Source organism: Microcaecilia unicolor, chromosome 1 (genome assembly GCF_901765095.1).
Source record: "Microcaecilia unicolor chromosome 1, aMicUni1.1, whole genome shotgun sequence".
Taxonomy (NCBI): Eukaryota; Metazoa; Chordata; class Amphibia; order Gymnophiona; family Siphonopidae; genus Microcaecilia; species Microcaecilia unicolor.
This window is the reverse complement of record NC_044031.1, coordinates 256,312,829-256,340,198: the sequence shown is the minus strand read 5'-3', so window position 1 is coordinate 256,340,198 and position 27,370 is coordinate 256,312,829. Positions and strand designations below refer to the sequence as shown.

The window sequence follows — 27,370 nt, the reverse complement described above, 5'->3', positions numbered from 1 at the left end:
TGTTTGTTTATGTATGAGGGTTAAATGAAAAGTAATTCCTCCACCTCGATAACCTTTGTTTAAATGAAGATATTGTTTTGAATACAAAATGAAAACAATGTTTGAAACTTGTGCTTTTGTTCACTATGCATGTCTGCCAATGATGGACATGTTTTTGAAAGCCACTACGAAAGAACTGCACATCTAGTCTTTTTCCACCTCTTTTTTTATTTGAGTTGAACAGATTCCTCCAAAGGTTATTCCTTCTGTTTTGGAAAAAAGATTGAAATCACATAGTGCTAAGTGTGGGCTTTTTGGGAGATGGGGTAAAACTGAGACCCATCTTTGAAATTTCTCTAAATGGGTTAGTTTTGCACACACCATGACAGGCATAAACCTTACTTCTAAGCCAGAGCATGTGGAGTATGATCCCAGTTTCTCAAATTCACTTCTAACGCTTACCTTAAAACTTGCATTGTGCCAAAGATAGCTTCCCTCTGGAGTTCATAAAATGTAATTGTATGGAACTTATCCAGGTGAGTTTAAAAACTCTTTGGTTAAGTCTGAAGCCCCCAAGACAATGGGAAATATTTCTAAATCTTTTTGCCACATCTTCTTTGTCTCGCACTGCATTGTTTGGTCCTTAAGAATCTTCTCTCAGTGTGATTCAAAGTAATCACTTGGAACTGATATATCTATGATTAATGCCATCCTATCCAGTTTTCTTGCATCTAGCCTTTTCTGTCTGGATACGGATGTGTGAGCCTAGCATTGTCATGTGGCAACAAAATTTCATTCTTGTTCTTCCGATCATTTGTTCACAGTTTTCAGAATCGCAGTGTAATGCTTTGAGTGATCCTCTAATCACCATTTACGAGTTCATAAACTTTCTTTTGGGAGATTTGTCTGTTACTGTCACGGGTCGTCCATTTCATTTTTGATCACACATCAGCCCTTTCCAGTCCACAATCTGTACATTTTTTGACCTAATGATGCACAGTACTCAAATTAACACAGTCACCACCATAAACAACATACATGCAGTGGTGAATTTAAATTGGAGGGATTCCTTCAACAGTCAGAAATTCTATCATGGCACATTGCTTAAATTGCAAAGCAAGCACTCAGTGCATGCTTCCATTTCACAAGTAATAACAAAATAGCTTCTTCACACACATTTCTCGCCAACTGATGAAATGGAAGAGATTTCAAACAAGTGAACAAGTAGTACATCAGTGCTGCCATCTGTTGATGAATTATGGAGGAGGAGGCGTCACTACTTTCATTTAACCCTTATATATTCTTTTTTAAACTGGTTTGGTTATCTTGTTGAATAAATTGAAAAAGAAACTTTATAAACACTTTTTTTAAAAATTTTCCAGGACTGCAAAATGTTTCATGGGATATTTGTTGGATCTGCATGTGGTCATCATGGCCCTTACATTCCCGATGTTCTCTTCTGGTCTGTCATCTTGTTCTTCACAACATTTTTTATGTCTGCTTTCCTCAAGCAGTTCAAGACCAAAAGTTATTTTCCTACTAAGGTAATCACAAAGTAACTTTGCTTTTCCTTTGCCATTGGATTATTTTTTTTTCATGTTTTTTTATATTGATTAAAACTTACTCTGGAATAGAAAAACTCCCTGCTGGGTGCCTCATACATATGCTTACATTACACTGAGGGGCATAATTGAAAGGGACACCCAAGTTTTGTTGAGGACGTCCTCGCAAAACGTCCCGATGGAGGGGCGGGGAAACCCATATTATCGAAACAAGATGGACGTCCATCTTTCGTTTCGATAATACTGTCGGGGATGCCCAAATCTTGAAATTTTGGTCGTCCTTAGAGATGGTCGTCCCTAGACTTGGTCGTTTCTGATTTTCAGCGATAATGGAAACCAAGGATGCCCATCTCAGAAACGACCTAATGGAAGCCCTTTGGTCGTGGGAGGCACCAGCATTTGTAGTGCAGTGGTCCCTCTGACATGCCAGGACACCAACCGGGCACCCTAGGGGGCACTGCAGTGGACTTCATAAAATGCTTCCAGGATCATAGCTCCCTTACCTTGTCTGATGAGCACCCCAAACCCCCCTAAAACCCACTACCCACAACTGTACACCACTACCATTGCCCTTATGGGTGAAGGGGGGCACCTAGATGTGGGTACAGTGGGTTTCTGCTGGGTTATGGAGGGCTCACTGTTTCCTCCACAAACGTAACAGGTAGGGAGGGGGATGGGCCTGGGTCCGCCTGTCTGAAGTGCACTGCACCCACTAAAACTGCTCCAGGTACCACTGCTGTGATGGACCTGAGTATGACACCTGAGGCTGGCGTAGAGGCTGGTGGGAGGGGGTTAGTGACCACTGGGGAAGTAAGGGGAGGTCATCTCCGATTCTGTCCGGTGGGCATCTGGTCATTTTGGCCACCTTTTTGTGCCTTGGTTGTAAGAAAAACATGACCAGGTAAAGTCGTCCAAGTGCTCGTCAGGGACGCCCTTTTATTTTCCATTATGGGTCGAGGACGTCCATGTGTTAGGCACGCCCAAGTCCCGCCTTCGCTACCCCTCCAATACTCCCCCTTGAACTTTGGCCGTCCCTGCGATGGAAAGCAGTTGGGGATGTCCAAAATCGGCTTTCGATTATACCGATTTGGACAACCCTGGGAGAAGGACGCCCATCTTCCGATTTGTGTTGAAAGATGGGCGTCCTTCTCTTTCAAAAATGAGCCTGATTATATATCAAGACTTCTATTCTACAGTCACCTTCCCAGTTCAATGCAGATTACAAATTTATATCAGTTTATTGACCAGCACCAGAACATAACAATCATTAAAATATCTGTAAACATAGATCATAAGTCAACCTATTTTAAACATAAGTCCTTTAGTAGAAAGAAATAGTTGAAATAAAAATGTCTTCAAAATCTTCCTAAATTTAAAATAGTTTAACTCAGATGCAGGTTGCTGAAGTTTGATACACGACTGAGTATGTTGAAAGACCATATCGTTTAACTACCTTTAAAGTTGGAAAATTGAGTAGCGTGCAATGAAGCTAAAAAGTAGTAAATTGAATACGAATTGGAGAAAATTTTTCTTCATTCAACATGTAATTAAAGTCTAGAGTTCGTTGCCAGAGAATGTGGTAAAGGTGGTTAGCTTAGCGGGGTTTAAAAAGGGTCTGGACAACTTCCTAAAGGAAAAGTCCATAGACTATTATTAAATTGACTTGGGAAAATCCACTGCTTATTTCTGGGATAAGCATCATAAAATGTATTGAATTTTTCTGGGATCTTGCCAGGTATTTGTGTCCTGCATTGGCCACTGTTGGAAACAGGATACTGAGCTTGATGGACCTTTGGTCTGTCCCAGTGTGGCAGTACTTATGTACTTATTTGATTATGTAACATATAAACATAGTAAATGACGGCAGAAAAAGACCTGCATGGTCAATCCAGTCTGCCCAACAAGAGGAAGTTACATCCGTCATGACCACTTGCAACCAACTCTGTCAAAGATGTCAAATATGATGGGGCTTATCCATATAAGATGTTAAATATAATTATGCATGCTTTACCCTTACCTATCTCAGCAACTAGTGACATTTCTTTAATGTCGAAGAAGCTCTATCATAGCACTGAGCCCCAATTTTAAATGACTTGTAACTTATGAAAAAGAGTTTTTGTACAACCAATATAGAGCATATTGCAGTAGACAATATATGCAAGAATAAGAGTCTGGACAATTAACTGAAACAGAGACCTCAAAATATTTTCTAACAGCTCTCAACTTCCTGAGCATATTAAATGATTTCTTACTAAATGTATTTTACTTGATATTCCATTGTAAGTTGACTATCGATTTAAACACCTGATAGTCTAGTAACTGTTTTAGACTTAAACTCTTTCCCTCAAGGGAGTATTAACTCATTTCTCAAACTTACTTGATGGTACCCTTCAGCTTATCTAGTAATTAAATGGGATGCAGTACAGTAGTGAGGTATGGTTGGAGTGTGTGTGTGGTGCTTATTTGTGAGCCAGTATTCTATTGGTTTAGTGGCACCCACTAGACATATAAGTTATTTGTGATCCATGGCACTATACTGAACACCCACCACCAGCAACTGTATATCTTGGGGGTTGCTTTATAAAGAGGGCGCCAACATTTAATCGCCAAGAATGCATACAAATGACCAAAATGCCAGCATATGTGCTTGTATGTATGCACATACATACCAGTATTCCAGCTATTTGCTATTTTGTTAGATGGCACCTAAATGCAGTGGCACAGAGTTTGTAGGTGGGCATACTTGTAGCGGAACATAGTAAAGTGCACAGTTATGCTTCTAAATTATAGAATATTATGATCTACATCTAGCTATGAGCATTTACACCAGCTCTGTAGTTGGTGTAAGAGGTTGCACCTACATTATACACATGTATATTTGTAAAGGGAAGTAGGTGCCTACTTTCCTTTATAGAATAGGTACCAGACAGATGCCTTCTTGGTGCCTAAAAATAAGCACAACTTTATAGAATTAACCTGCTAGTTAGGATAGTCAGTTGCTCTCCGTATAGTTAAGCAGCTTAATTAGGTCACTTTAAACCACTTAACTGTGGATAGTGGCTGAATATTACCACTATCCTTATTCTGTAACCATAGTATATAAATGTAGCACCATTTGCACACTAAGATTACAGTGCTGCCACTTTCATTTATGAATGTAACATTTACATGCATGTTCTGTGCATACTCAGAACATGCTCTATAAGGTGAGCATGCAAATCGCATAGTGCATAAATGCAAGGGGACGTACACAGTGGGGGAGGCACATGGGTGGGACGTTCATGTAGATTATAGATAACTCATCTGTGTGCTAAAGTGCTACATTTAGGTTTGTGCATTTACACCTGCTGTTGACCTATACGTATAGTTGTTAGTGACAAATGCTGTCCACATATATTCGTTGCTGCTCCCTATCTATATAGTGTTACACTGAAAACGCATTTTTGCTTTTTTTTTTTTTTTAATGCTGCATCTGGCATTTATTTTTAAAAGTTTTACTATTGACCTGTGTCTGTCTGTCTGACCCATATGACCAAACAGCTTGTTCAAGGTACAATTATTGTACTATTTCACTTCACAATGTGATAGCCAAAATGTACAGTTGTTAATATTTCTTTTATGGGTTTGTGTTCAGGTGCGATCTACAATCAGTGACTTTGCTATATTTCTAACCATAGTCACAATGGTTGTCATAGACTACCTTGTAGGAGTTCCTTCTCCTAAACTCCACGTTCCTGAGAAGTTTGAGGTAAGAATCAAGGAAAATGACTTGATGTTTACACAAATGAAGAAAGGTACTGTAGACCCTTGAATGTTTGTACACACCTCATATACTTATGTGGTAGACGTGAGGCTGTAGTTGGATGATTTTGCCAATAAGTACTGTAGTTGGAGAAAAGTCATCAAGCTAAGGAGAGTGATAAGTCTTCAAGATCCTCAATTAATTTGTGACTAAAACTAGGAGGCATGCACTGAAGGGAGGAAGATTAGTGCTGTGCACGCCTACAAGTGTAGTCATTCTGCAGCTCCTCAGTATCTCTTCTTTTCTCCCTTCATCCCTTCCCATGAGCTCCAGTCATCTTGTAGGTCACTCTTATTTGTACCCTTCTCCACTGCCAACTCAAGACTGTTCCTTTTATCTTCCTGTGCCAAATGCCTGGAATAGGCTTCCTGAGTCGATACATCATTCTCCGTCTTTGAGGCGGCTTTTTTTGAGGCTACTTTATTTATTTATTTATTTATTTATTTATTTATTGCACTTGTAGCCCACATTTTCCCACCTATTTGCAGGCTCAATGTGGCTTGCAAAGACCTGATTATGGCATCGCCATTTCAGGGTACAAGAGATACAATTGGTGTTACAAAGATATCAAGGAGAGCAAGGTGATATAGTTGAGCAATTATAACAGGAGACAGAATAAGAGAGGAGAGGTGAGGTGTTGTAGTTGGTTATAGATTGTCGTGGTAGGCTTTGTGGAAGAGAGAGGTTTTCAAAGATTTGCAAAAGGTAGTTATTTCGTTAGTTGTTTTCAAATGACTTGGTAGTGCATTCCATAGCTGTGTGCTCATGTAGGAGAAGCTGGACACATGTGTTAGTTTGTATTTTAGTCCTTTGCAGCTGGGGAAGTGCAAATTAAGAAAGGTGCAGGCAGATCTTTTAGCATTTCTGGGTGGGAGGTCCACGAGGTCTAGCATGTATGACGGGGCGTCTCCGTAAATTATTTTTTGAACAATCGTGCAAATCTTGAACGCGATCTGTTCTTTGATTGGGAGCCAGTGTAATTTTTCTCTAAGAGGTTTTGCACTTTCGTATTTTGTTTTTCCAAATATAAGTCTGGCTGCGATGTTTTGGGCAGTCTGAAGTCTCTTGATGATTTGTTCTTTACAGCCAGCGTAGAGTGCATTGCAGTAATCCAGGTGACTCGGTACCATAGATTGTACCAGGTTTCGGAAAATGGCTCTTGGGAAGAAAGGTTTTACTCTCGAGTTTCCACATGGAGTGGAACATTTTCTTAGTTGTGTTTCAACTCTTTAACTGCCATTCACCTATTCCATACCCATGTTTATTTTAATCATTCCCACAATCAATAACCCCTTAACCCCTTATTTGTCTGTTTGTCTTGGAATAGATTGTAAGTTCTATTAAGAACTGTTTCATACGTGTTTTGCATACAGCATTGCATATGTCTAGCAGTGCTATAGAAGTTAATAGTACTGTAGTAGAGGGAGAAGAGTGGAGTAAAGATACAGACCATGGAGTTGGGGAGGGGTGACTTGGTTAGGGCTAGCAGTGGGCAGCCCTGGAGTTATTGCTGGCCTCGCTCAGTGGTCGCTATGCCCCTGGTCCCATAGCTCTATGTTGGGTATTTCTGTTACTGCATACAATAACTAAGTATGTAGTTACATATGTTTGTTGAACGGAGACAAGAAGATAACTTTGTATAGATTGTTTGAATGGGGAAACAGACTCTAGAGAGTTGCACGGGGACAGATATCTTACTCATCCCCGTCCGTCCCTGCTGGAATCTTACCCATCCCCGTAAGAATTTAACCTGTCCTAACCCGTCCCCACCCATCCCCACAAGAATTTAATGGGACATAAAGAGAAAATTCTGGCCAGCTCTCTGTCTCTCTCTGGATTTGAGCAGGCAAAGAAGGAATGGAAGTTGGAACACTTTGGTGTGCACATGTAAGATTTGTCTCTGATTCACTGGCACCGTGTGTTGACAGGAAGCCACATGCACGCGCCAGTAGGTTAGGTGACATCTGATGCTCGTGCCTGTGTCATAGCTGAGGTCTGCGCATCAGCCCAGGAGCAAAGAAGATTCATAGTAGCATAGTGTCAGCAAATAAAGACCTGAACGGTTCATCCAGTCTGCCCAATATTCACACTCTATCAATTTATGATTAAATCAACAAGTATGATATTATATATTTGATTATGGCCTTTCTTTGGTGTTTCTGGGACATAGAGCATAGAAGTCTATCCGGCCCTATCCTTATGTTCCAACTGCTGAAGTTGCCGTAGAAGCCCTCTCCTCATTTGTGGGACACAGACCGTAATAGTCTGTCCAGCACTGCCCTCATGTTCCAGCCACTAAAGTTGCTGTCTAAGCCCTTTCCAGCCCATCCTAAACCAGATTGCCATATATGAGACACAGACCATACAAGTCTGCCTGGTATCAGCCCTAGTTCGTCATAGCCAGTCGCAGTCTAAGCGTCAATCAACACATCCACACAAATGCAGCCATTTAAGGTTAGGTTTTTTTTTAAACTTCCATTTTCTAATTAAAGATCCTCTGTGTTCATCCCATTCATTTTTGAATTCCATCATCATTTGTGTCTCTGCCACCTCTTTAATGGAAGACTTTCTGCATTTGTGCTGTTAAAGCGAGGAGGAGGCAGAGGCAGCACTCAAAGAACTTGGTACTTGGTAGTTGAGAGGCTGGCGCAGGTGCAGCTTACACTTCCATGGGAATTCCACAGAAATTGCTTCCATCCCCATGGCCGCAAGAACTGCTTCCGTCCCCACGGGAACCCCGCAGAACTGCTTCCATCCCCGCGGGAACCCCATTCCCGTACAGGTCTCTAAAACAGACATCTTAAGTACCTGTTTAAATCAATGAAAGGCTTGGTGAAGAAAACAGGTGTAATTGGTGTCTTGGACAAAAGAAAATGACAGCTGTCAGGGCTGGGGAAAGCTGCATTAATCCGGGGTATTTACATATAAGTAACTGCATGCACACAAGACACCATTTTATAGCCTATGCATGTATGTGATGCCGCTTATATGAATAAATATATGGGGAATTTTATAAACCTCTGAGAGGAAGAGATGATTTTGAATATCTGATACTGAGGTAGAGAATATTAAAGAAGCATGTAGTTTTCACTGAGCTAAAGGGGTGGTTAAATATTTAGGGGTGAGAATGCCAGAAAATATGGGAGATCTACTCAAAGCTATGACCATCTCTGGTAAACTTTAGCTCAGCATGTGAACCAATGGGGAAATTTAGGTTGTCCTTGTTAGGGAGAATAGCCACAGTTTAAATTTTAGCTAAGCTGTTTTATTTGTGTCTGACTTTGCCAGTTTCAGTACCAAAGAAAATGATGCTTAAGTTTTAAAGAAACAAATGTCAATATATATGGTATAGAGGTCACCTATAGCAGCTAAACAGATAGAGGAGAGAGGTTTGGCAGTGCCATACATTTTAAATTACTATAGAACTGCCCAGTTGTGTGTTTCTGGAGTTGAATGAAGGGAGTAATTCTAAAATGTGGGTTAAGTTGGAGCAATATATGATGGGGGAGACTCCTCTGGTATTTCTTCTGGTTGCCAAGACATCTACGGATAGTGATTTGCATAGAAACTGATCTTTGGATATGGAAGGAAGTGAGAGCTAAATCCTTAGGGAAGTTGTATTCAGGCTTTGTCACTTTGACACAATGTAGAATTTAAACCAGGAAAACACAAAAAAACTCTGGACTTGATTTCAGCAAAACTCAACTATATAGTCAGATAACAAGCTGAATCTTCATATAGATTAAAATCTATACATGATGTAATATCTTTAATTGTGATTCATTTGTTTTTTAATTTTTAATTAATTTTAATTCCAAAAGAAATGGAGAAAAAAGACCTCATCAGTCCCAGCTTGACGATATTTTTTTTCAATTTTTCAATCGATTTGATCGTCTGCTTGTTCAAGGACTCCGTTATAATCCTTGGTCTTAAAAAACTCCACCTCTCTTTATTATAATGACAAAATTATTTCATTGTTCAATCTCCATATTATAATCGTGATTATTTTCAATATCAAATTAAATACTAATGTTACTTAGCTTTTTTACTCTGCCCTACGGGGCTCTCCGTTTCGCTGTATGTTATGTTTTATGCTTCTTCAGGGGGCCAAGTAACAAATGGCAGATCATAATTCACGATATCTTAGAATATGGCGTCTCCTACTCATCTGACACCGGTGTCAGATGAGTAGGAGACGCCATATTCTAAGATATCGTGAATTATGATCTGCCATTTGTTACTTGGCCCCCTGAAGAAGCATAAAACATAACATATAGCGAAACGGAGAGCCCCGTAGGGCAGAGTAAAAAAGCTAAGTAACATTAGTATTTAATTTGATATTGAAAATAATCACGATTATAATATGGAGATTGAACAATGAAATAATTTTGTCATTATAATAAAGAGAGGTGGAGTTTTTTAAGACCAAGGATTATAACGGAGTCCTTGAACAAGCAGACGATCAAATCGATTGAAAAATTGAAAAAAAATATCGTCAAGCTGGGACTGATGAGGTCTTTTTTCTCCATTTCTTTTGGAATTAAAATTAATTAAAAATTAAAAATTAAAAAACAAATGAATCACAATTAAAGATATTACATCGTGTATAGATTTTAATCTATATGAAGATTCAGCTTGTTATCTGAATTTAAACCAGGCCCAGGTCTAAAGGATACATAGGGAAAGGAGGGGATTGTATAGGCTCAGCCAACTGATAGGACGGGATATTGGAATTTATTCTTTCGAAGCTGCACTCAGAATTCCTACATTATCTCCAAGTACGACATTCTTAGCAACGGAAGGGAATAATCTGGGACATACTGGCTGAATTAACAGGTTTTGAAACATTTGTACAGCATTTTTTTAAGGGGTGGGCAGAGTTTTATGTAAACTCTATAGTCTCTTATTGATCTCCTTAGTAGAGAAAGCTTCACACATTTGGAAATGGGAGAAGGAAATTGGTTAGGAATGGGAAGGGATATTCCAACAGATGCGGGCCATTAACATATTGGCACAGCTGCGGGAAACACAAGAGAAAAATTTGTAGAAAATGTGTATAGTTTTCTGAGTTGTTTTCCGGGGAAAAGGAGTTTTGCTGGAAAGAGTGTGGACAACAAGGGAATTGGTATCCTATATGGTGAGCATATTTGGAAAGGAAAAAGTGTTGGACCCCAAGTGGTGGACATTTTGCAGGTGATTACAGGACAGTGTTTGAAGATGAAGCCTGCTCTGTCTGCAGAATGTTACAAAGAATAAGGTGAGACGAAATGTGCCTATTTTACGATAAGGACTGGTAGCTGCATAGTGTGTGTATGTGAAACATCAGAAATCTTCAAAGGCATCAGACATAGAGGATATGATTGCAAAATTCAAAGATAAGGGATTATTGTGGTAACCGCTATCTAGCTCTAGCTTGTAATCTGCACAGATAATCAAAGTAGTACTTGTTTGTTTCCTAAAAAGTTATCTTTTGTTCTGTTTGTAAGGTTTTTTTTTTGTTTGCGAGGACTTGACTGCCTTTGATATACAAAAGATTATACCAAATCATAAATTTTTATACCCACAGGAAAACGTAGGTGATTGTGAAACCATAGTAACATAGTAAGTGACGGCAAAAAAAGACCTGAATGGTCCATCCAGTCTGCCCAACAATCACATTCATTATCAATTCAAGATTAAATCAGCAATGAAAGTGATATTATATACTTGATCATGGTCTTTTTTTGATGTTTCTGAGACATAGACCATAGAAGTCTGTCCGGCTCTAACCTTATGTTTCAACTACTGGAGTTGCCATGAAAGCCCACTCCAGCCTATCCGAATCCGTCTTGTCATTTGCGGAACACAGACAGTAAAAGTCCACCCAGCACTATCCTCAAGTTCCAAATTACTGGAGTTTTTCCGTTGACGTACTCTTCAGCCCATCCTACAACCAGATTGCTATATGTGGGACTCAGACCATACAGCCAGCCCAGCACCAGCCTTAGTTGATAACAGCTATTTGACATGCAAACACATGTGCAACCCTTTAAGTTTTGTTTTTTATACCATTCGTTTTCTAATTAGAAATCCTCTGTGTTCATCCCACACCTTTTTGAATTCCGCTGCAGTTTTCTTTCTCCACCACCTCCCTCGGGAAGGCATTCCAGGCATCAACCTCCCTCTCTGTGAAAAAGATTTTTCTGACGTTACTCCTGAGTCTAGCACCCTGCAACAATTCATGTCCTCTAGTTTTACCATTTTCTCTTTTCTGGAAAATGTTTCTATATTAATACCTTTCAAGTATTTAAACATCTGTATCATATCTCCACTGTTCCTTTTCTCCTCTAGGGTATACATATTTAGGTCTTCCAATCTCTTCTCATACGTCTTTTGGTGCAAGCCCCATATCATTTTCCATATCATTTTTGTCGCCTTCCGCTGGACCGCTTCAAGTCTTCTTACATCTTTAGCAAGATAGGACCTCCAAAACTGAACAAAATACTCCAAGTGGGACCTCACCAATGACTTGTACAGAGGCATCAACACCTCCTTTCTTCTGCAGGTTACACCTCTCCATATACAGCCTAGCATCCTTCTGGCTATGGCCACTGCCTTGTCACACTGTTTGGTCGCCTTCAGATCCTCAGATACTTTCACCCCAAGATCCCTCTCCCTGTCTGTGCATATCAGCCTCTCACCATCTAACACATACGTCTCCTTTGGATTTTTGCTCCTTAAGTGCATCAATCTGCTCTTCTTTGCATTGAATTTTAATTGCCAAATATTAGACCATTCTTCTAACTTTTGCAAAATCTTCATGTTTTCCACTCCCTCCGGAGTGTCCACTCTTTTAAAAATCTTGGTATCATCTGCAGAAAGGCAAACTTTACCTTCTAACTCTTCAGCAATGTCACCCACAAATATATTGAACAGAGTGGGCCCCAGCTCTGAAACTTCAGGCACTCCACTACTCACCATTCCTTCCTCCGAGTGAATTCCATTAGCCACCACCCTGTGGCATCTGTCTGTTAGCCAGTTCTTAAATCCAGTTCACCACTTTGAGTCCTAACTTTAGTGTGTCAAGTTTATTCAGGAGCCTTCTGTGAGGAATGGTGTCAAAGGCTTTGCTGAAATCTAAGTAGATTACATCTAGAGCATGTCCTCGATCCATTTCTCTGTCACCCAGTCAAAGAATTCAGTCAGATTTGTTTGGCATGACTTACCTTTGGTAAAACCATGTTGTCTCTGATTTTGTAACCTATTGGATTCCAGGAAATTCATTATCCTTCCCTTCAACATCACTTCCATTACTTTTCCAATAACAGAAGTGAGGCTTTACTGGCCTGTAGTTTCCAGCTGCTTCTTCCACATCCACTCTTCTCCAATACTTTGGAGCCACCCCTATCTCTATGGATTTATTAAACAAATTTTTAAGAGGATCCCACAGAAGCTCTCTCTGCTCTCTCAGTATCCTGGGATGGATCCCATCCAGTCCCATGGCTTTGTCCAACTTCAGATTTTCAAATTGTTCATAAACATTTTCTTCCGTGAACGGCGCTATATCTGCTCCATTCTCATAAGCACCTTTGCCGGTTAATTATGGTTCTTCTCCAGGATTTTTTCCATGAACACAGAGCAGAAGTATTTGTTTAACACGTTTGCTTTTTCTTCATCATTATCCATGTAGTGATTCACAGCATCTTTCAGCCTCACAATTCAATTTTTAGTTTTCCTCTTTTCGTTAATATACCTGAAAAAAAAATTTTGTTGCCCCTCCTCACGTTTTTCTAGCCATTTGTTCTTTCTCTTTTGCCAGGCGTATCTCTCTCTTGGCTTCTTTCAGTTTCATCCAGTATTCCTCTCTGTGTTCCTTCTTTTGAGTTTTTTTGTATTTCATGAACGCCAACTCTTTAGCCTTTATTTTCATCCACTTGCTTGGCGAACCATATCGGTTTCCTTTTTCTCTTGTTTTTATTTACTCTCCTTACATAAAGGTTAGTAGCCATATTTATTGCTCCTTTCAGTCTGGACTACTGCCTTTCTGCTTTTCCTATGTCCTCCCAGCCCATCGGCTCTTTCTTCAGGTAATCCCCCATTTTACTATAGCCAGTATGTTTAAAATTCAGGACTTTAGTTTTGGTTGACTGTCCTCCAATTTAGCTGTTATATCAGACCAACCTGTTTGATGATCACTGCTGCCCAGGTGGGCACCAACTCGGACATTAGACACACTTTCTCCATTTGTGAGCACCAGATCCAGTGTCACTCCTTCCCTCATGGGTTCTGTCACCATTTGTCTAAGCAGAGCACTTCTTTCTCTCTACTTCTTTCCGATTCTGCAGTTGGAACTTTCCAATCCACATCCAGCAGGTTGAAGTATGTTTAATAAATCCAGTTTATCATGTTTCCCAACGTTGGAGGTGCATTGGCATGTAGATCCCTTCTTTTTGATGGCCCGCAGATAAAACTGCCCAGTACCCTGAGGTATGAAAAGCTTTGTATCTAAATTCACAATAATGGCCAAGCAAGTCATCTTAGTGCAGTGGCTGACGCCACATGGATCGTCGCTCCAACAGTGGCGAAGTCAAATGATAAACTTTCTGCGCTTGGAACGCCTGGGGGTTCAGGACATTGCCTTGGCTAAAGGACACCAACTTCAAAAGATCTGTTCTCCATTCTGGAATACATTATCTCCCACAGTGCGAAGTTACTTGCTGAACCCCTACTACTGCAATCAGCTATGATTAAGGTGTTAGGGTGGGAGGGAAGGGCATTTAGGGGTTAGGAATATTGTTGTTTGAACAATGATTTGCTATGTTTTGTGTTTATTGAATTTTCAATAAAAAGATTGAAACATAAATTGTGTGCAGTGTGGTTATGCATAGTTAAGTGGTGCCCTTTAACAGGGTTATTGTGTTAGACAATGCAGCAAGGTAATTAACCATACTAGGCTGCAAAAAAATTTTTGTTCTCTGAATGGACAGCTGTTCCTGGAGAGAGACCTGTTCTGCCTTAGAACAATCCAAGTTCACTAATTATTCATCTAAACACCCAAGTAATATTCTTAACTCATGGTGACCCGAATCTGACATGGTACAAGTCACTCTAATCCAGGGATTCTCAACCCAGCCATTGTGAACACATCTAGCCAGTCAGGTTTTCTGGACACCAATAATGAATATGCCTGAGAGATTTGCATACAGTGGAGGTAGTGCATGCATGTTTCTCATGCATATTTATTGTTGATGTCCTGAAAACCAGACAGCCTAAGTGTGTTCTGAGGGTTAGGTTGAAAGCCCCTGCTCTAGATCCTTGATCTTCACTCATTCAGGGCTACCGACGAACCAAGTTTTCAGGTTATCCCTAATGAATGTGTGTGAGAAATTTGCATAAAGTGGAGGCAGCATGCAAATCTGTTGATAGCCCTTGATGACTGAGTGTACAGACAAGGCTCTAGGTGATGAAACTGGGAACAGCTATGCATCCCTTCACTTACACATTGAGCAGTCTTGAGAAACTTAAAAATCCAAGAGATGCTACATTCCAGTGAGAAAATACTGTCCAGTTGGCTTTGAAGCTGCACTAGTACATATTTCTACATTTTAAACTGAATTTGCTGCATTAGTATGGATGTGCTACTTGATTAAGCAGTTTTCTTTTTATAGCCTCTTGTTTTGTATGATAGAATTTATTTCTTTACTTTTGTTTTTCAGCCTACAAGTAAGCATCGGGGATGGATTATGGATCCTCTTGGATCTAATCCTTGGTGGACATTACTTGCAGCTGCCGTTCCATCCCTGCTTTGTACTATTCTTATTTTCATGGATCAGCAAATCACTGCAGTAATTATAAACCGCAAAGAGCATAAATTGAAGGTTAGAGTTTTCATAATGCTTTTTCCCCTCATTTTATTCTTTCACTCCAAATGAAGTCTCCATCTTCTCTTCCAGTTGATATAGAAAAGCTCTTTAGAATCATTAAACAGAACTTCTGCTGTTGACCTTGATAGACTAGTTCTATTCTTGCTAAATGTGACTGTCTAGGAATGTACTGGCCCATGCCTATTGCATACACAGAAGAGTGTGAATTAAAATTAGTATAGTAAGATGTTTACGTGCTGTTATAATTGCATAGGTTTGTAAGTTATACCTACCACCACATTTTTCCTTGTAAAACCTAATTTCCTTCCTGACTTCTAGCGTTTGTTGCTCCTTCCTCTCAAAATCCCTCAGATTGTCCATAGTACATCATATTAATGACCAGTGATTGTTCTATTTTTTTTTCTTAGTGTGTTACATATCTGTTTTGAATGATTAGCTTAGTTATACAACTGCATGATTAGAATGGCATGTGTGCTGCAAATTCTTTAGCAGAGAGAAAATCAAGCCTTTCCTTGTCATCAAGCAGATGAAGCCATTACGTATGGGTTGTGTCCATCAACCAGCAGGGGGGGAGATAGAGAGCACTCAACTTTTCACAGTACCTTATGGCCAGCCAGCTCCACTGCCTCTTCAGTATTCTCTATCTCCCCAAGCAGGGTAACTGCAGCTTCTTCGAGCGCCATCAAAAATCTGCCTGGGGGTGGCTCCTGGCTTGCCAGTTGTTAGCCGGGGTGTTAGAGGCTATAGCAGCTTCACTTTGAAGGCACATAGGTTAGCCCTTTCCCTGCCTTACTCATGCCCCCGTGGATGTGGACATATTAGCTTGCTTTTCCCTGTCCTTTCCCACTCAGTGGATGCAGGCACATGGTTCGCTTTTCCCACTCATCTGAGCCTCCGGAGTTCTTATTACCTCTGCTTTCCTCACAGCGTTAAAAAAAAAAAAAATGGAACAGAGGTTTTCCTTTGATTCTTCTATGGGACCGGAGCTGTGATACTCGGTCCAGTGAGGTAAGAGTGTTTTCTAACTCCTCCGGGGTGGGCCCGCGATCGAGGCGTTTTTGGCGTGAAACCGCCATTTTGAATTTTCCTGCCGTTTTCGGCGATGGCTGCAGAGAATGTAAAGCGCTGTTCTCGATGTGGCAAGCGCAGATCAGCAGCGGGGCTCTGTAAATCGTGCTGTACAGGTGTAAGAGCCGGCCCAAGCATGGCGAGCGATGGTTCTTCCCGCTCAGAGCTGGCAGCGGACGCCATTTTGAATTCTCAGCATGGCGCGGCCTCCGTAGAGACGGAGAGCCCTGAGCCCGGGGAGGAACCTCGAATTGAGGCTATTCAGGGAGCGGCTAGCCCCGGACGAGATCTGGGTGCCCAGGGCGAGTTTTTCTTCCATGATTTTGCTGAAAAGAGCTCTCCCTCAAGGGTCGTCTGAGGCCCCTTCTATTGTCCCCCCCGGTGGATTCTGGCCTGGGACTGCCCGCTGAGGCTCTTTTCCCTGATAATTGGCATAAAGAAAAGCGTAGAAGGGCTAATTCCCCTTCAGATTGTGGTGCACCTCCTTTCTCTTCCCCCCCCCCCCCCCCCCCTGTGGTCGGGCTGTGAGGATTCGGAGAGTTCTGTCAGGCCTTCGTGGTCTGAGGAGCCAGAGTCAGTTGCAGAATTACCACAGGATCTGGATGATCCCACAGCCTCCTCTGTGAATCCTAGGATGGCTAGTACCAAAAAGCCTGCTCGAGCCTTTCCTTTGCATGACTCCATCCAAGAGCTTATTTCCGCTCAGTGGGCTGTCTCCGAGGGACCTTTGAAAGTTTCAAGGGCTATGGGGCAATTATACCCTCTGTGTGAGGAGCATTTGGCTCGCTTTGCAATGCCTAAAGTAGATGCCCTAGTCACTGCGGTGACAAAGAGAACTACCCTCCCTGTGGAAGGAGGAGTTGCCCTGAAGGATATACAAGACCGTGGGCTGGAAGCAGCACTTAAACAGGCCTTTGAAATTGCAGGTCTTACTGTTCGGGCGTTTGCATGCAGTTGTTATGCTGCTAGAGCCTGCCTGGCGTGGTTGCAACAGGAGATGGAGCGGAGCCCTTCTCGGATGTGGCTCCGCGGCTGGAGTCGGCCTTGTCCTTTTTGGCTGATGCCCTTTATGATATTGTCAGAGCTTCGGCTAAACAAATGGCAGTAGCAGTGGCGGCTCGCCGTCTTATTTGGCTACGACATTGGGCAGCGGACATGGCCTCTAAGCAAAGGTTGGTGAAGTTGCCCTTTCAAGGCCTTCTTCTATTTGGTGAGGAGTTGGAAAAAAAATTGTTAAAGGCCTGGGAGATCCTAAACCCCAGTGCTTGCCCGAAGATAGGCCGAGGTCTTCCTCCAAGGGCCAGGCGGTCCACTCCTCTTTTAGACCTCGCTTCCGTGAAGCTAGAAGGTACCGCCCGGGGCGTTCTGCTGGGTTCAGTTCTCGTGCCCGTTTTTCAGCAGAGGAACTCCTTTCACTTGGACAAGCGTTCCGCAGCCACCGGCTCTAGGCCTGGAGTTCAGGGGCGACCCTCTCAATGATGGTGCGCCGGCCCCCTCCTCGCTTCCTATCATCGGAGGACGTCTTTCCCTCTTTGCTGAGGAGTGGGCCAGTATTTCCTCAGATCAGTGAGTTCTGGACATGATCAGAGATGGCTACAGAATAGAATTCAACGCCCCAGTAAGAGACGTGTTTGTGGAGTCCCGATGCGGTTCTGCCGTCAAACGGGCGGCGGTAGAGGAGACTTTGCAAGGTCTGATTCAGTTAGGGGCCGTGTCCCCGGTACCTCCTGCCGAACACGGCTACGGCCGATTCTCCATCTACTTTGTGGTGCCACGAAAAGGTGGGTCTTTTCGCCCTATTCTGGACTTAAAAGAATTAAACAAGTCCCTGAGAGTGCGGCATTTCCACATGGAAACCCTGCACTCCGTCATTGCTGCGTTACAGCCAGGAGAGTTTCTCACGTCTCTAGACCTGAAAGAAGCTTACTTGCACATACCAATTTGGCCCCGCACCAGAAGTTTCTGAGGTTTGCGGTGTTGGGAAAACATTTCCAGTTCCGGGCCTTGCCTTTTGGCCTCACCACAGCTCCCCGAACCTTTTCAAAGGTAATGGTGGTAGTAGCTGCTTTTCTCAGGCGAGAAGGTATCAGGGTTCACCCGTACCTAGACGACTGGCTCATCAGAGCAGACTATGTAACAGAGAGCTATCAAGCTACAGCCAGAGTGGTCTCAATACTTCAATCTGTAGGCTGGGTCGTCAATATGGCCAAAAGTCACCTGACCCCCTCGCAGTCTCTAGAATATTTGGGGGCCAGGTTCGACACAGACTCGGGCTATGTATACCTACCCGAGCTAAGGCGGTGCAAGCTTCAGAATCAGGTCCGTCTGCTCCTGAGGATGCCCCGCCCTCGAGCTTGGAACATTGTCCAGCTGCTGGGATCGATGACAGCCACATTGGAAGTGGTGCCCTGGGCGAGAGTGCACCTGAGACCTCTACAGTATTCCCTACTTCAAAGATGGTCTCCAGTTTCTCAGGATTATCAGTGCAGACTTTCTTGGCTCCCTGCGGCCCGACTCAGCATGGAGTGGTGGCTCTCAGACAGCAGGCTGCGGCGAGGAATGCCGCTGGCGCTCCCCGATTGGTGTCTAGTAGTGACAGATGCCAGCCTGAAGGGCTAGGGCACACATTGCAAGGGGAAGCATGCCCAGGGTCTATGGACACCCGAGGAGTCGGAGTGGTCCATCAACCGCCTGGAGTTGAAAGCGGTGTTTCAGGTGCTTCTGGCCTTTCAAGTGACCCTGGAAGGATTGGCTGTCAGAGTGATGTCGGACAACACGACAGCAATGGCCTTCCTAAATGGACAAGGCGGCACTCAGTGCAGAGCACTGGCCGCGCAGGCTGAACAGATTTGCGACTGGGCCGAGCTGCATCTTCAGTTTCTGTCGGCAGCTCACATTGCAGGTCAGAGCAACGTGCAAGCCGATTATCTAAGCAGGCATCAGATCGATCCAGCAGAATGGGAACTAGCAGACGAAGTATTCCTGCAGATATGTGCCAAATGGGGCAAGCCCGTGATGGATCTTATGGCGACAAGTTCAAATGCCAAAGTCCCGTGGTTCTTCAGCAGAAGGAGAGATCCTCGCTCGGCAGGGTTGGATGCCTTGACTGAGCCCTGGCCTCTGGGCCTACTATATGTGTTCCCTTCTTGGCCCTTGATAGGGGGCGTGCTCCTGCGGATTCGGTTGCACCCAGGAGAAGTGGTCCTCATCGCCCCGGATTGGCCCAGGAGGCCTTGGTATGCGGACCTCCGACAGATGCTAGTGGAGGCTCCCCTTCCTTTACCTCTGGTACCGAACCTGTTGTCACAGGGCCCGGTAGCCATGGAGGATGCCTGCTGCATTGGTCTTATGGCATGGCGATTGAGAGGGCGCAATTGAGGGACAAAGGCTATTCAAACACAGTAATTTCCACTCTCCTGCAGGCCCGCAAGCGTTCCACTTGGCTTATGCCAGGATTTGGCGCCAGTTTGAGTCTTGGTGTGCTTCAAAAGCGATCACACCCATGCGGGCTCCTGTCTCGCCGATTCTGGACTTTTTGCAGGATGGTGTACACATAGGCTTGGCCTCTAATTCCCTGCGGGTGCAAGTGGCAGTGTTGGCCTCCCTTCGTGGTAAGGTTGAAGGCGTGTCTTTAGCTGCTCATCCAGATGTGGCACGGTTTTTTAGTGGGGTGCTTCGGCTCCGGCCTTCCGTGCGAGCACCCTGTCCAGCTTGGAACCTGGGGCTAGTTTTGAAGGCCCTGCAGGCTTCTCCTTTTGAGCCGCTTCGGCGAGCATCGGAGAAAGATTTGACACTAAAGGCCGTTTTTCTTGTGGCCATTACTTCGGCGAGACGGGTGTCAGAGCTCCAGGCGCTGTCCTGTAGAGACCCATTTCTGCAATTCTCAGAGTCCGCGGTCACGGTTCGGACCGTGCCTTCCTTCATGCCTAAGGTGGTTTCAGCGTTTCACCTAAACCAGCCTATTTTCTTGCCCTCCTTTGATAAGGAGGAGTTTCCAGAATCTTTTGGGCAGTTGCACCTGTTGGATGTGCGCAGGACTCTGCTGCAGTATCTGCGAGTTACTCTTTTAGGATCTATGATCATCTGTTTGTTTTGCTATCAGGTCCTCGCAGAGGGTCTCCAGCGTCTAAAGCCACTATTGCCCGCTGGCTCAAAGAAACTATCTTTTCCGCTTATCTGCTTGCCGGCCGGTCTCCGCCTGTAGCCTTTAAGGCGCATTCTACCAAAGCGATTTCTTCCTCTTGGGCTGAAACTGGAGCACTCTCTTGTCAAGAGATATGCAGTGCAGCAACATGGGCTTCTAAGCTCTCTTTTGCCCGACATTACAGGCTGGATGTGGCTGCTAGGAGGGATGCGCGTTTTGGAGCACAAGTGCTAGCGCGTGGTGTGACCTGTTCCCACCCTATATAGGGATTGCTTTGTTACATCCCATATGTAATGGCTTCATCTGCTTGATGACAAGGAAGGAAAAATTAGGTTCTTACCTTGGTATCCTTTAGTCATAGCAGATGAAGCCATGAGCCCTCCCTGTATGATTGTCTGTATACTGTGAATCTGTTTCAGGTTCTGTTCTTGTTTCCTGAAGTTCCTTCCTTGGGAGAAAGTTGGAAATTAGTCTTCAGGATTCATGTTCACTTATAGGAGGATGAGTCCATTCTCTCCAGTTTATGTTTTGGAGGATGAGTTTATTCCCTCCAGTTTATGTTTTGGAGGCTGAGTTTATTCCCTCCAGGAGGTTGCGTGTATCCCCTCCAGTTATACAATAAGGAGGACGAGTTTATTCCCTCCAGGAGGATGTGTTCATTCCCTCCTTTTGAGTTCATGCCCTTGTTAAGGGGCCATCGTTCTCTGTGAGGAAAGTTCATGTTATTCCCATTGCGGTTTGCCATACTGCTTTGGAAGCTTCAAATACTGAAGAGGCAGTGGAGCTGGCTGGCCATGAGGCACTGTGAAAAGTTGAGTGCTCTCTATCTCCCCCTGCTGGTTGATGGACACAACCCATACGTAATGACTTCATCTGCTATGACTAAAGGAAAGAAAATTACCAAGGTAAGAACCTAATTTTCCCTTCTTTGATTAACTTTCTAGAAAGGCGGTGGTTACCATCTTGATCTTCTTTTGGTTGGTGTGATGCTGGGCATCTGCTCCGTCATGGGACTGCCCTGGTTTGTCGCTGCTACTGTTCTCTCCATAAGTCATGTGAACAGCTTAAAACTGGAATCGGAATGTTCTGCCCCAGGAGAGCAACCCAAGTTTTTGGGTATTCGGGAACAGCGAGTAACGGGTTTACTGATATTTGTCCTTATGGGGCTGTCGGTATTTATGACCTCCATTTTAAAGGTAAGATATTTGGTGGTTATAGTCTAAATAACAGGTGCAAACCATGGGCAAAGAAATAGATGAATCAAAATCCCTGTAGTAATTCTATTAATGCTTCTTGCTGGGAATCTAATTGTAATAATAAAATATTTTTAGAAGAAGTTGGGGAAAGTAGCCAGAGAAGCTACACAGCTTTTGAACCATATTATGGTGCTCATTTAGTTATGACTTGGCGAATGCCTTTATGGTATTATGTAAGCCACATTGAGCCTGCAAATAGGTGGGAAAATGTGGGATACAAATGTAACAAAAAAATAAAAATGACTGATATTTCAGTCTTTCTAATACAGCATTTAATAAAAAGTTTTTGCCATTGACTGTAGAAAAATTTTGTTTCATGAATTATCAGAGTAGTGGAGGGGAGAAGTAACCTAATGGTTAGAGCAGTGGGCTTGAGAGTAAGGGGAGCCTGGTTCAAGTCATACTGCAGTTCTTTGTGATCTTTGGAAAATCGCTTAACCAACTCAGATTGTGAGCTTTTCAGAGTTTGCTAGTAATTTATGAAGAAAAATGTTTAGAAATAGAAAAAGAAAATAGAATTCTCCGAGTACAAGCAGGCTTATAATTCTCACATATAGGTAACGCGGGTCCACATTGCCGGTCCAGAGCTTGTAACAAGCTTTAAAATAGGTCTTTGAGCGCAAGACATGCTCCACCACACATGAGTGAGTGCCTTCCAGTGTGCCGTGAGAGCGCATGCAGCAGTTCTCTTTTTTTTCCATGGTGAGGAGAGGACACGTTTGTTAGCCAGTCCTCACAGCCGGATCAGATTTGTTTGGGGTTTTTTTCTCTTCCTTTTTCTTTTTCTTTTCTTTAATACTTCTTTCGGGATTTACCTTATTTCATTCCTTCCCCGTATATATTTTTTTTAGCTTATTTTTGCCTTTTTTTCTCTAAGGGCCCTGTTTTCTAAGGTGCGCTAGCAGTTTTAGCATGCACTAATGCTAGCGCTACCCATATATTCCTATGGTTCCCTTGTCTTCTGGAGTTGTCCTCCGAGAAACCATGTTTTCCATTCCACATCACTCAGAATGAGGGGTCACTTCTACATCCCAGCCTGGATGTTAAGAGTTTAGAATTTGCCTCCTTGGGTCTTCCGGAGGGTGTCTCCCAGGTCTTGCTTGCTTCCAGCAAAGATTTCACTTACTACTACTACTACTACTACTACTTAACATTTCTAAAGCGCTACTAGGGTTACGCAGCGCTGTACAATTTAACATGGAAAGACAGTCCCTGCTCGAAGAGCTTACAATCTAAAAGACAAATGTACAGTTAATCTGATAGGTCAGACAGATAGGGGCAACCTATATGTTCGAAGGTTAGGTTCCGAATGCAGCATTGAAGAAGTGAGCTTTAAGCAAGGATTTGAAGATGGGTACTCTTTTAAGTGGAGGAGGTTTTGCTGTCTGGTGTGCCAGCAAGGCCGTAGATCCTCTCTTGTCCTACACGGACCCTGCTTGAATACATTCTACACTTATCAGTCTGGCCTGAAGACCAACTCCGTAAGGGTTCACCTTAGTACGGTTAGTGCTTATCTGTGTGTGTGGAAGGTAAGCCTATCTCTGGACAGCCTTTAGTTGGTCACTTCATGAGAGGTTTGCTTTTGTCAGCGCCCCCAGTCAAACCTCCGCCAGTGTCATGGGATCTCAATGTCGTTCTCACCCAGCTGATGAAAGCTCCTTTTGAGCCACTGAATTCCTGCCATCTGAAGTACTTGACCTGGAAGGTCGTTTTCTTGGTGGCTGTTACTTCAGCTCGTAGGGTTAGTGAGCTTCAGGCCCTAGTGGTGGATGCACCTTATACTAAGTTTCATCACAACAGAGTAGTCCTCTGCACTCACTCTAAGTTCCTGCCGAAGGTGGTGTCGGAGTTCCATCTGAACCGGTCAATTGTCTTGCCAATATTTTTCCCCGTCATCATGCCCACCCTGGCGAAAGCAGTTTGCGTACCTTGGACTGCAAGAGAGCATTGGCCTTTTACGTGGAGCGGACAAAGCCCTTCAGACAGTCCGCCCAGTTGTTTCTTGCTTTTGACCCCAACAGGAGGGGAGTCGTCATCAGAAAATGCACAATCTCCAGTTGGCTAGCAGATTGCATTTCCTTCGCTTAAGCCCAAGCTGGGTTGACTCTGGAGGGCCATGTCACGGCTCATAATGTCAGAGTTATAACTGTGTCGGTGGCTCACTTAGTCAGCCTCCATTGAGGAGATTTGCAAGGCTGCAATGTGGTCTTCAGTCCACACATTCACATCACACTACTGCCTTGAGCAGGGTACCCGATGCGATAGTCGTTTTGGGCAGTCGGTGCTGCAGAATCTGTTTGGGGTTTAGAATCCAACTCCACCCATTTTATTCTGTTCCAGGCTGCACTCTCAGCTAGCTGTATATAGTTTCAGGTTAATCTACGTTTTTGTCCTTGCCATTGTGAGGCCCAATTGACCAGTGTTATTTGTTTTGGGTGAGCCTGGATGGTAGGGATACCCCAGTTGTGAGAATAACTCAGCCTGCTTGTCCTCGAAGAAAGCGAAGATACTTACCTGTGGCAGGTATTCTCCGAGGACAGCAGACTGATTATTCTCCCAATCCTGCCCACCTCCCCTTGGAATTGTGTATTTCTTTATGCTGTTGGGTTTAACTGAGATACGTGCTCTCGTGGCGGGCGGGAAATCTGTCCGCGCATGCACAGTGTGTCGCTGCGCGTGTGTTCCAGAAGGCTCTGGCAAATCTTTTGTGTGTTTCTATTTTTTCATGCCGATTCCTGGGCCGATGCGGATTGTCGATCCAGTTGTGAGAATAATCAGCCTGCTGTCATCGGAGAATATCTGCTACAGGTAACTAACTATCTTTGCTTTCTCTGAGGACAGCAGGCCTTATATTCTCACATACCCTCCCACCTCCCCTTGGAAGTTGTCTCCTTTTTATTATGCTTTACATTGTACTGCTGGCCCCGCTCTCTGGGGATGGGTGGGAAGGCACTCACACATAAGCGGTGGAGCGCACTTCTGCTCAAAGACCTATTTTTAAGCTTGTTGCAAGCTCCTGACCCGCGTTACTCATATGTGAGAATAAAAGGCCTGCTGTCATTGGAGAGTATCTTCGCTTTACCAAAAAATTCTTCCATGCTATTGTAAAATACAAAATATAAGTTTGCCAAATCATTTTTTTATCAGGTTAACCCATTGATATTGCCCTTGTTTTGTTCTTTCATGATGGTCTGTGACTAGGATGCTTATGTTTTGGCTTTGTTTTTAATATTTTAATGAAAGTAAGGTCCTGTAAGATTTTGTGGTTTACAGGATTCTTTTCTCAAACGGAATAAAATATGCAGAAATGCATATGATAAATTAAGAATTTTTCGTTTGCCCTGTGTATTTGTTTTGTGTGCAAGAAAATTATAAACAGAGCACTACCTTTGATGTACAAAAGACTGAAAATATTATATGGCAAACAGTAACTTTTTAATCATTGGTCCAAATAGATTTGTTTTTAATTTTTGTAGCCCAGTGGATGTTGGAAAGAAATTATAGACAAGGAGTTGAAAATGTCTGTCTGGGTGCAAAATAACTCTCCAGAATTTTTAAGAAACAATACCAAATTTGGTTTGTGGGAAAGACCTAGTAGAAAGACCCAGTTCAAAAATAGGGCTGATAAGACTATAGGTTCTAGAGAATGGCCCACTGGTTTTCTCTGGGAGAAGTTGTTCCTGCTTCTGCAGGATAGAAGTTTTGATGCCATGAAACACAGCAGGTAGGGAATTGTTTACTTTCATCTGCCTGTTCCCTCTTTCCTGCTCTTACTTAAACACAAAGTACATATAAACACACCTGGTAGACACACGTGTGTACCACACTCATACAGATACACATAGAGAGGGGTTGGAAAGAATTCCATTGTCTGGTTTCCCCACTACTTGTTTAGAGTTGGTTTGGACCTATAATTAAAAAATTACAACTAGCTCTCAATTGAATTATATGCAAGGAAAATTTCCTATAATGTGAAGGTCCAGTAGATTGACAAATATAGCGTTAATGCTAAAACAAAGGAATTCCTCTGAATTTGTTCAAGAAGGACAAGGTTTTTAAATTTTTTTTTTTTTTTTTTTTTTTACAGATTTTGAATGTTATTTCTTTTGAGCATTGGATTGTGGCTTTACAAAACTGCAAAAATTGTGCATACTTGTAGCAAGATCAAATGTTCCTCCAGTTTTAAAGGAATTGCAAAGATTCAGATATTCGAATATTGAGAAATATAGAATATTTTCTGTAGTGATCATGCAATCAAATTCTAGTAATTCTGTTTGATAGAATGCTTTAAAGATACATTTTAATTTTGGAAGTAGGAAATGATATATATATTTAAAAAATACTCTAGGCCATTATTTTATTGTAAGGCCCGAGACCCATTAGTGGTACCCTCTGACATTGTGTGGCTCCCTGATTTTCTTCGTCCTCACTCAGTATATTCTTCCCTTATTTTTTGGCTGCTTGTGCCAGCACTAGCTGCGAAACAACTGTGTTTTTTTTTTAATTTGAGTTTGAGCCTTGTAGCATCCTGCATGACAGAAAGCCTTTGGGAGATGGTGAAGAGGATGGGGTGGCAGTTTGGAGGGGAAGGGGTTGAAAACATGATTATGACTGAATGGTGGGGAGACAGATGAAGGTGGAGGTTTTGAGTTTATTTACAGGATATGTTGGAAAAGGGGACCTACACAGGCAGATAAAGATCTTTTGCTCTGAATGTATCTGAGCAGCCAGATCACTGTATCACTAGATAGGCCCCTCCCCTCACCCACACGCGCACACACACACACACTTCTTCCCCCTCCCACTTCTTCCCTCTCTCCTTCCCCAGGACATCTTTTCCTTTGGTAGTCTTGGCTGTCGCATTGAAATGTCTTTTTTGCTAGAGTGGGCCCTTTCCACCCTGAAGTTGAAAAATGGTGAAGAAAACTGTAGAAGTTAATGATGACTTGCCTTAATTTTTTAAAATTGTGATGGCTTATGGTTTGATAATTTGATATACCACCTTGTGGTAGTTAACAAATATTTTCATCAATATTCACATTATTAATCTGGAAAATATATTTTTATTTACAGTTCATTCCGATGCCAGTGCTGTATGGGGTTTTTCTGTACATGGGTGTTTCCTCATTAAAAGGGATACAGGTGAAGTTTTAAAAACTATTTACATTATTATTCTTACGTGTTTATTTGTTCTTCATTATTTGTATCACTTTTACTTTTGTTGTTAAAAATAGTACGTTTTATTGCCCTTACAAACTCGGAATCTGTCTTGTTCTCAGAGAGCATTCTCTCATCTAAATAAAATCTATTCAGAAATGTCTTCATGCCAAAATAAACTAGAACAGAAAAGGAGTGACAGAGAGAGCTCCTCAGCAAGAAAAGAAGCATAAAATAGGTAGCTAGGAACCTAGACAGAAGATTACTGTATGCTACAGACTGAATTTCTGAAACAGCAGCTGTGGCAGTTTTTTTGATTGGTAAACAAACTGAAAGTAACTGAAACTTGTCAATACTAGAAATCATAGTGAAATGCTGAATTCCACCAATTATCTAATATGGAGATTTAAGATAATTCCAGAGGAGATAGTTGTATAATGTGGTCCATATGATATAACTACACAGGAAATTAAAAAAAAAAAAAAAAAAAGCAAGCCTGGAAATAGAACATAAGGGTTGCTGTACTGGAACAGACCGAA

The 27,370-nt window shown here is 42.7% G+C and overlaps 1 protein-coding gene across 1 annotated transcript in view; it reads left to right on the top strand.

Moving 5' to 3' along the window:
• The window catches only part of SLC4A7 (solute carrier family 4 member 7), a 413,178-nt gene that overhangs the window by 292,422 nt on the left and 93,386 nt on the right, over positions 1–27,370 (top strand). The window contains 5 exon segments of the mRNA XM_030205798.1: positions 1,362–1,523; positions 5,176–5,289; positions 15,039–15,200; positions 21,363–21,614; positions 26,748–26,816. Of these exon segments, the coding sequence (XP_030061658.1) occupies positions 1,362–1,523; positions 5,176–5,289; positions 15,039–15,200; positions 21,363–21,614; positions 26,748–26,816 (759 nt within the window).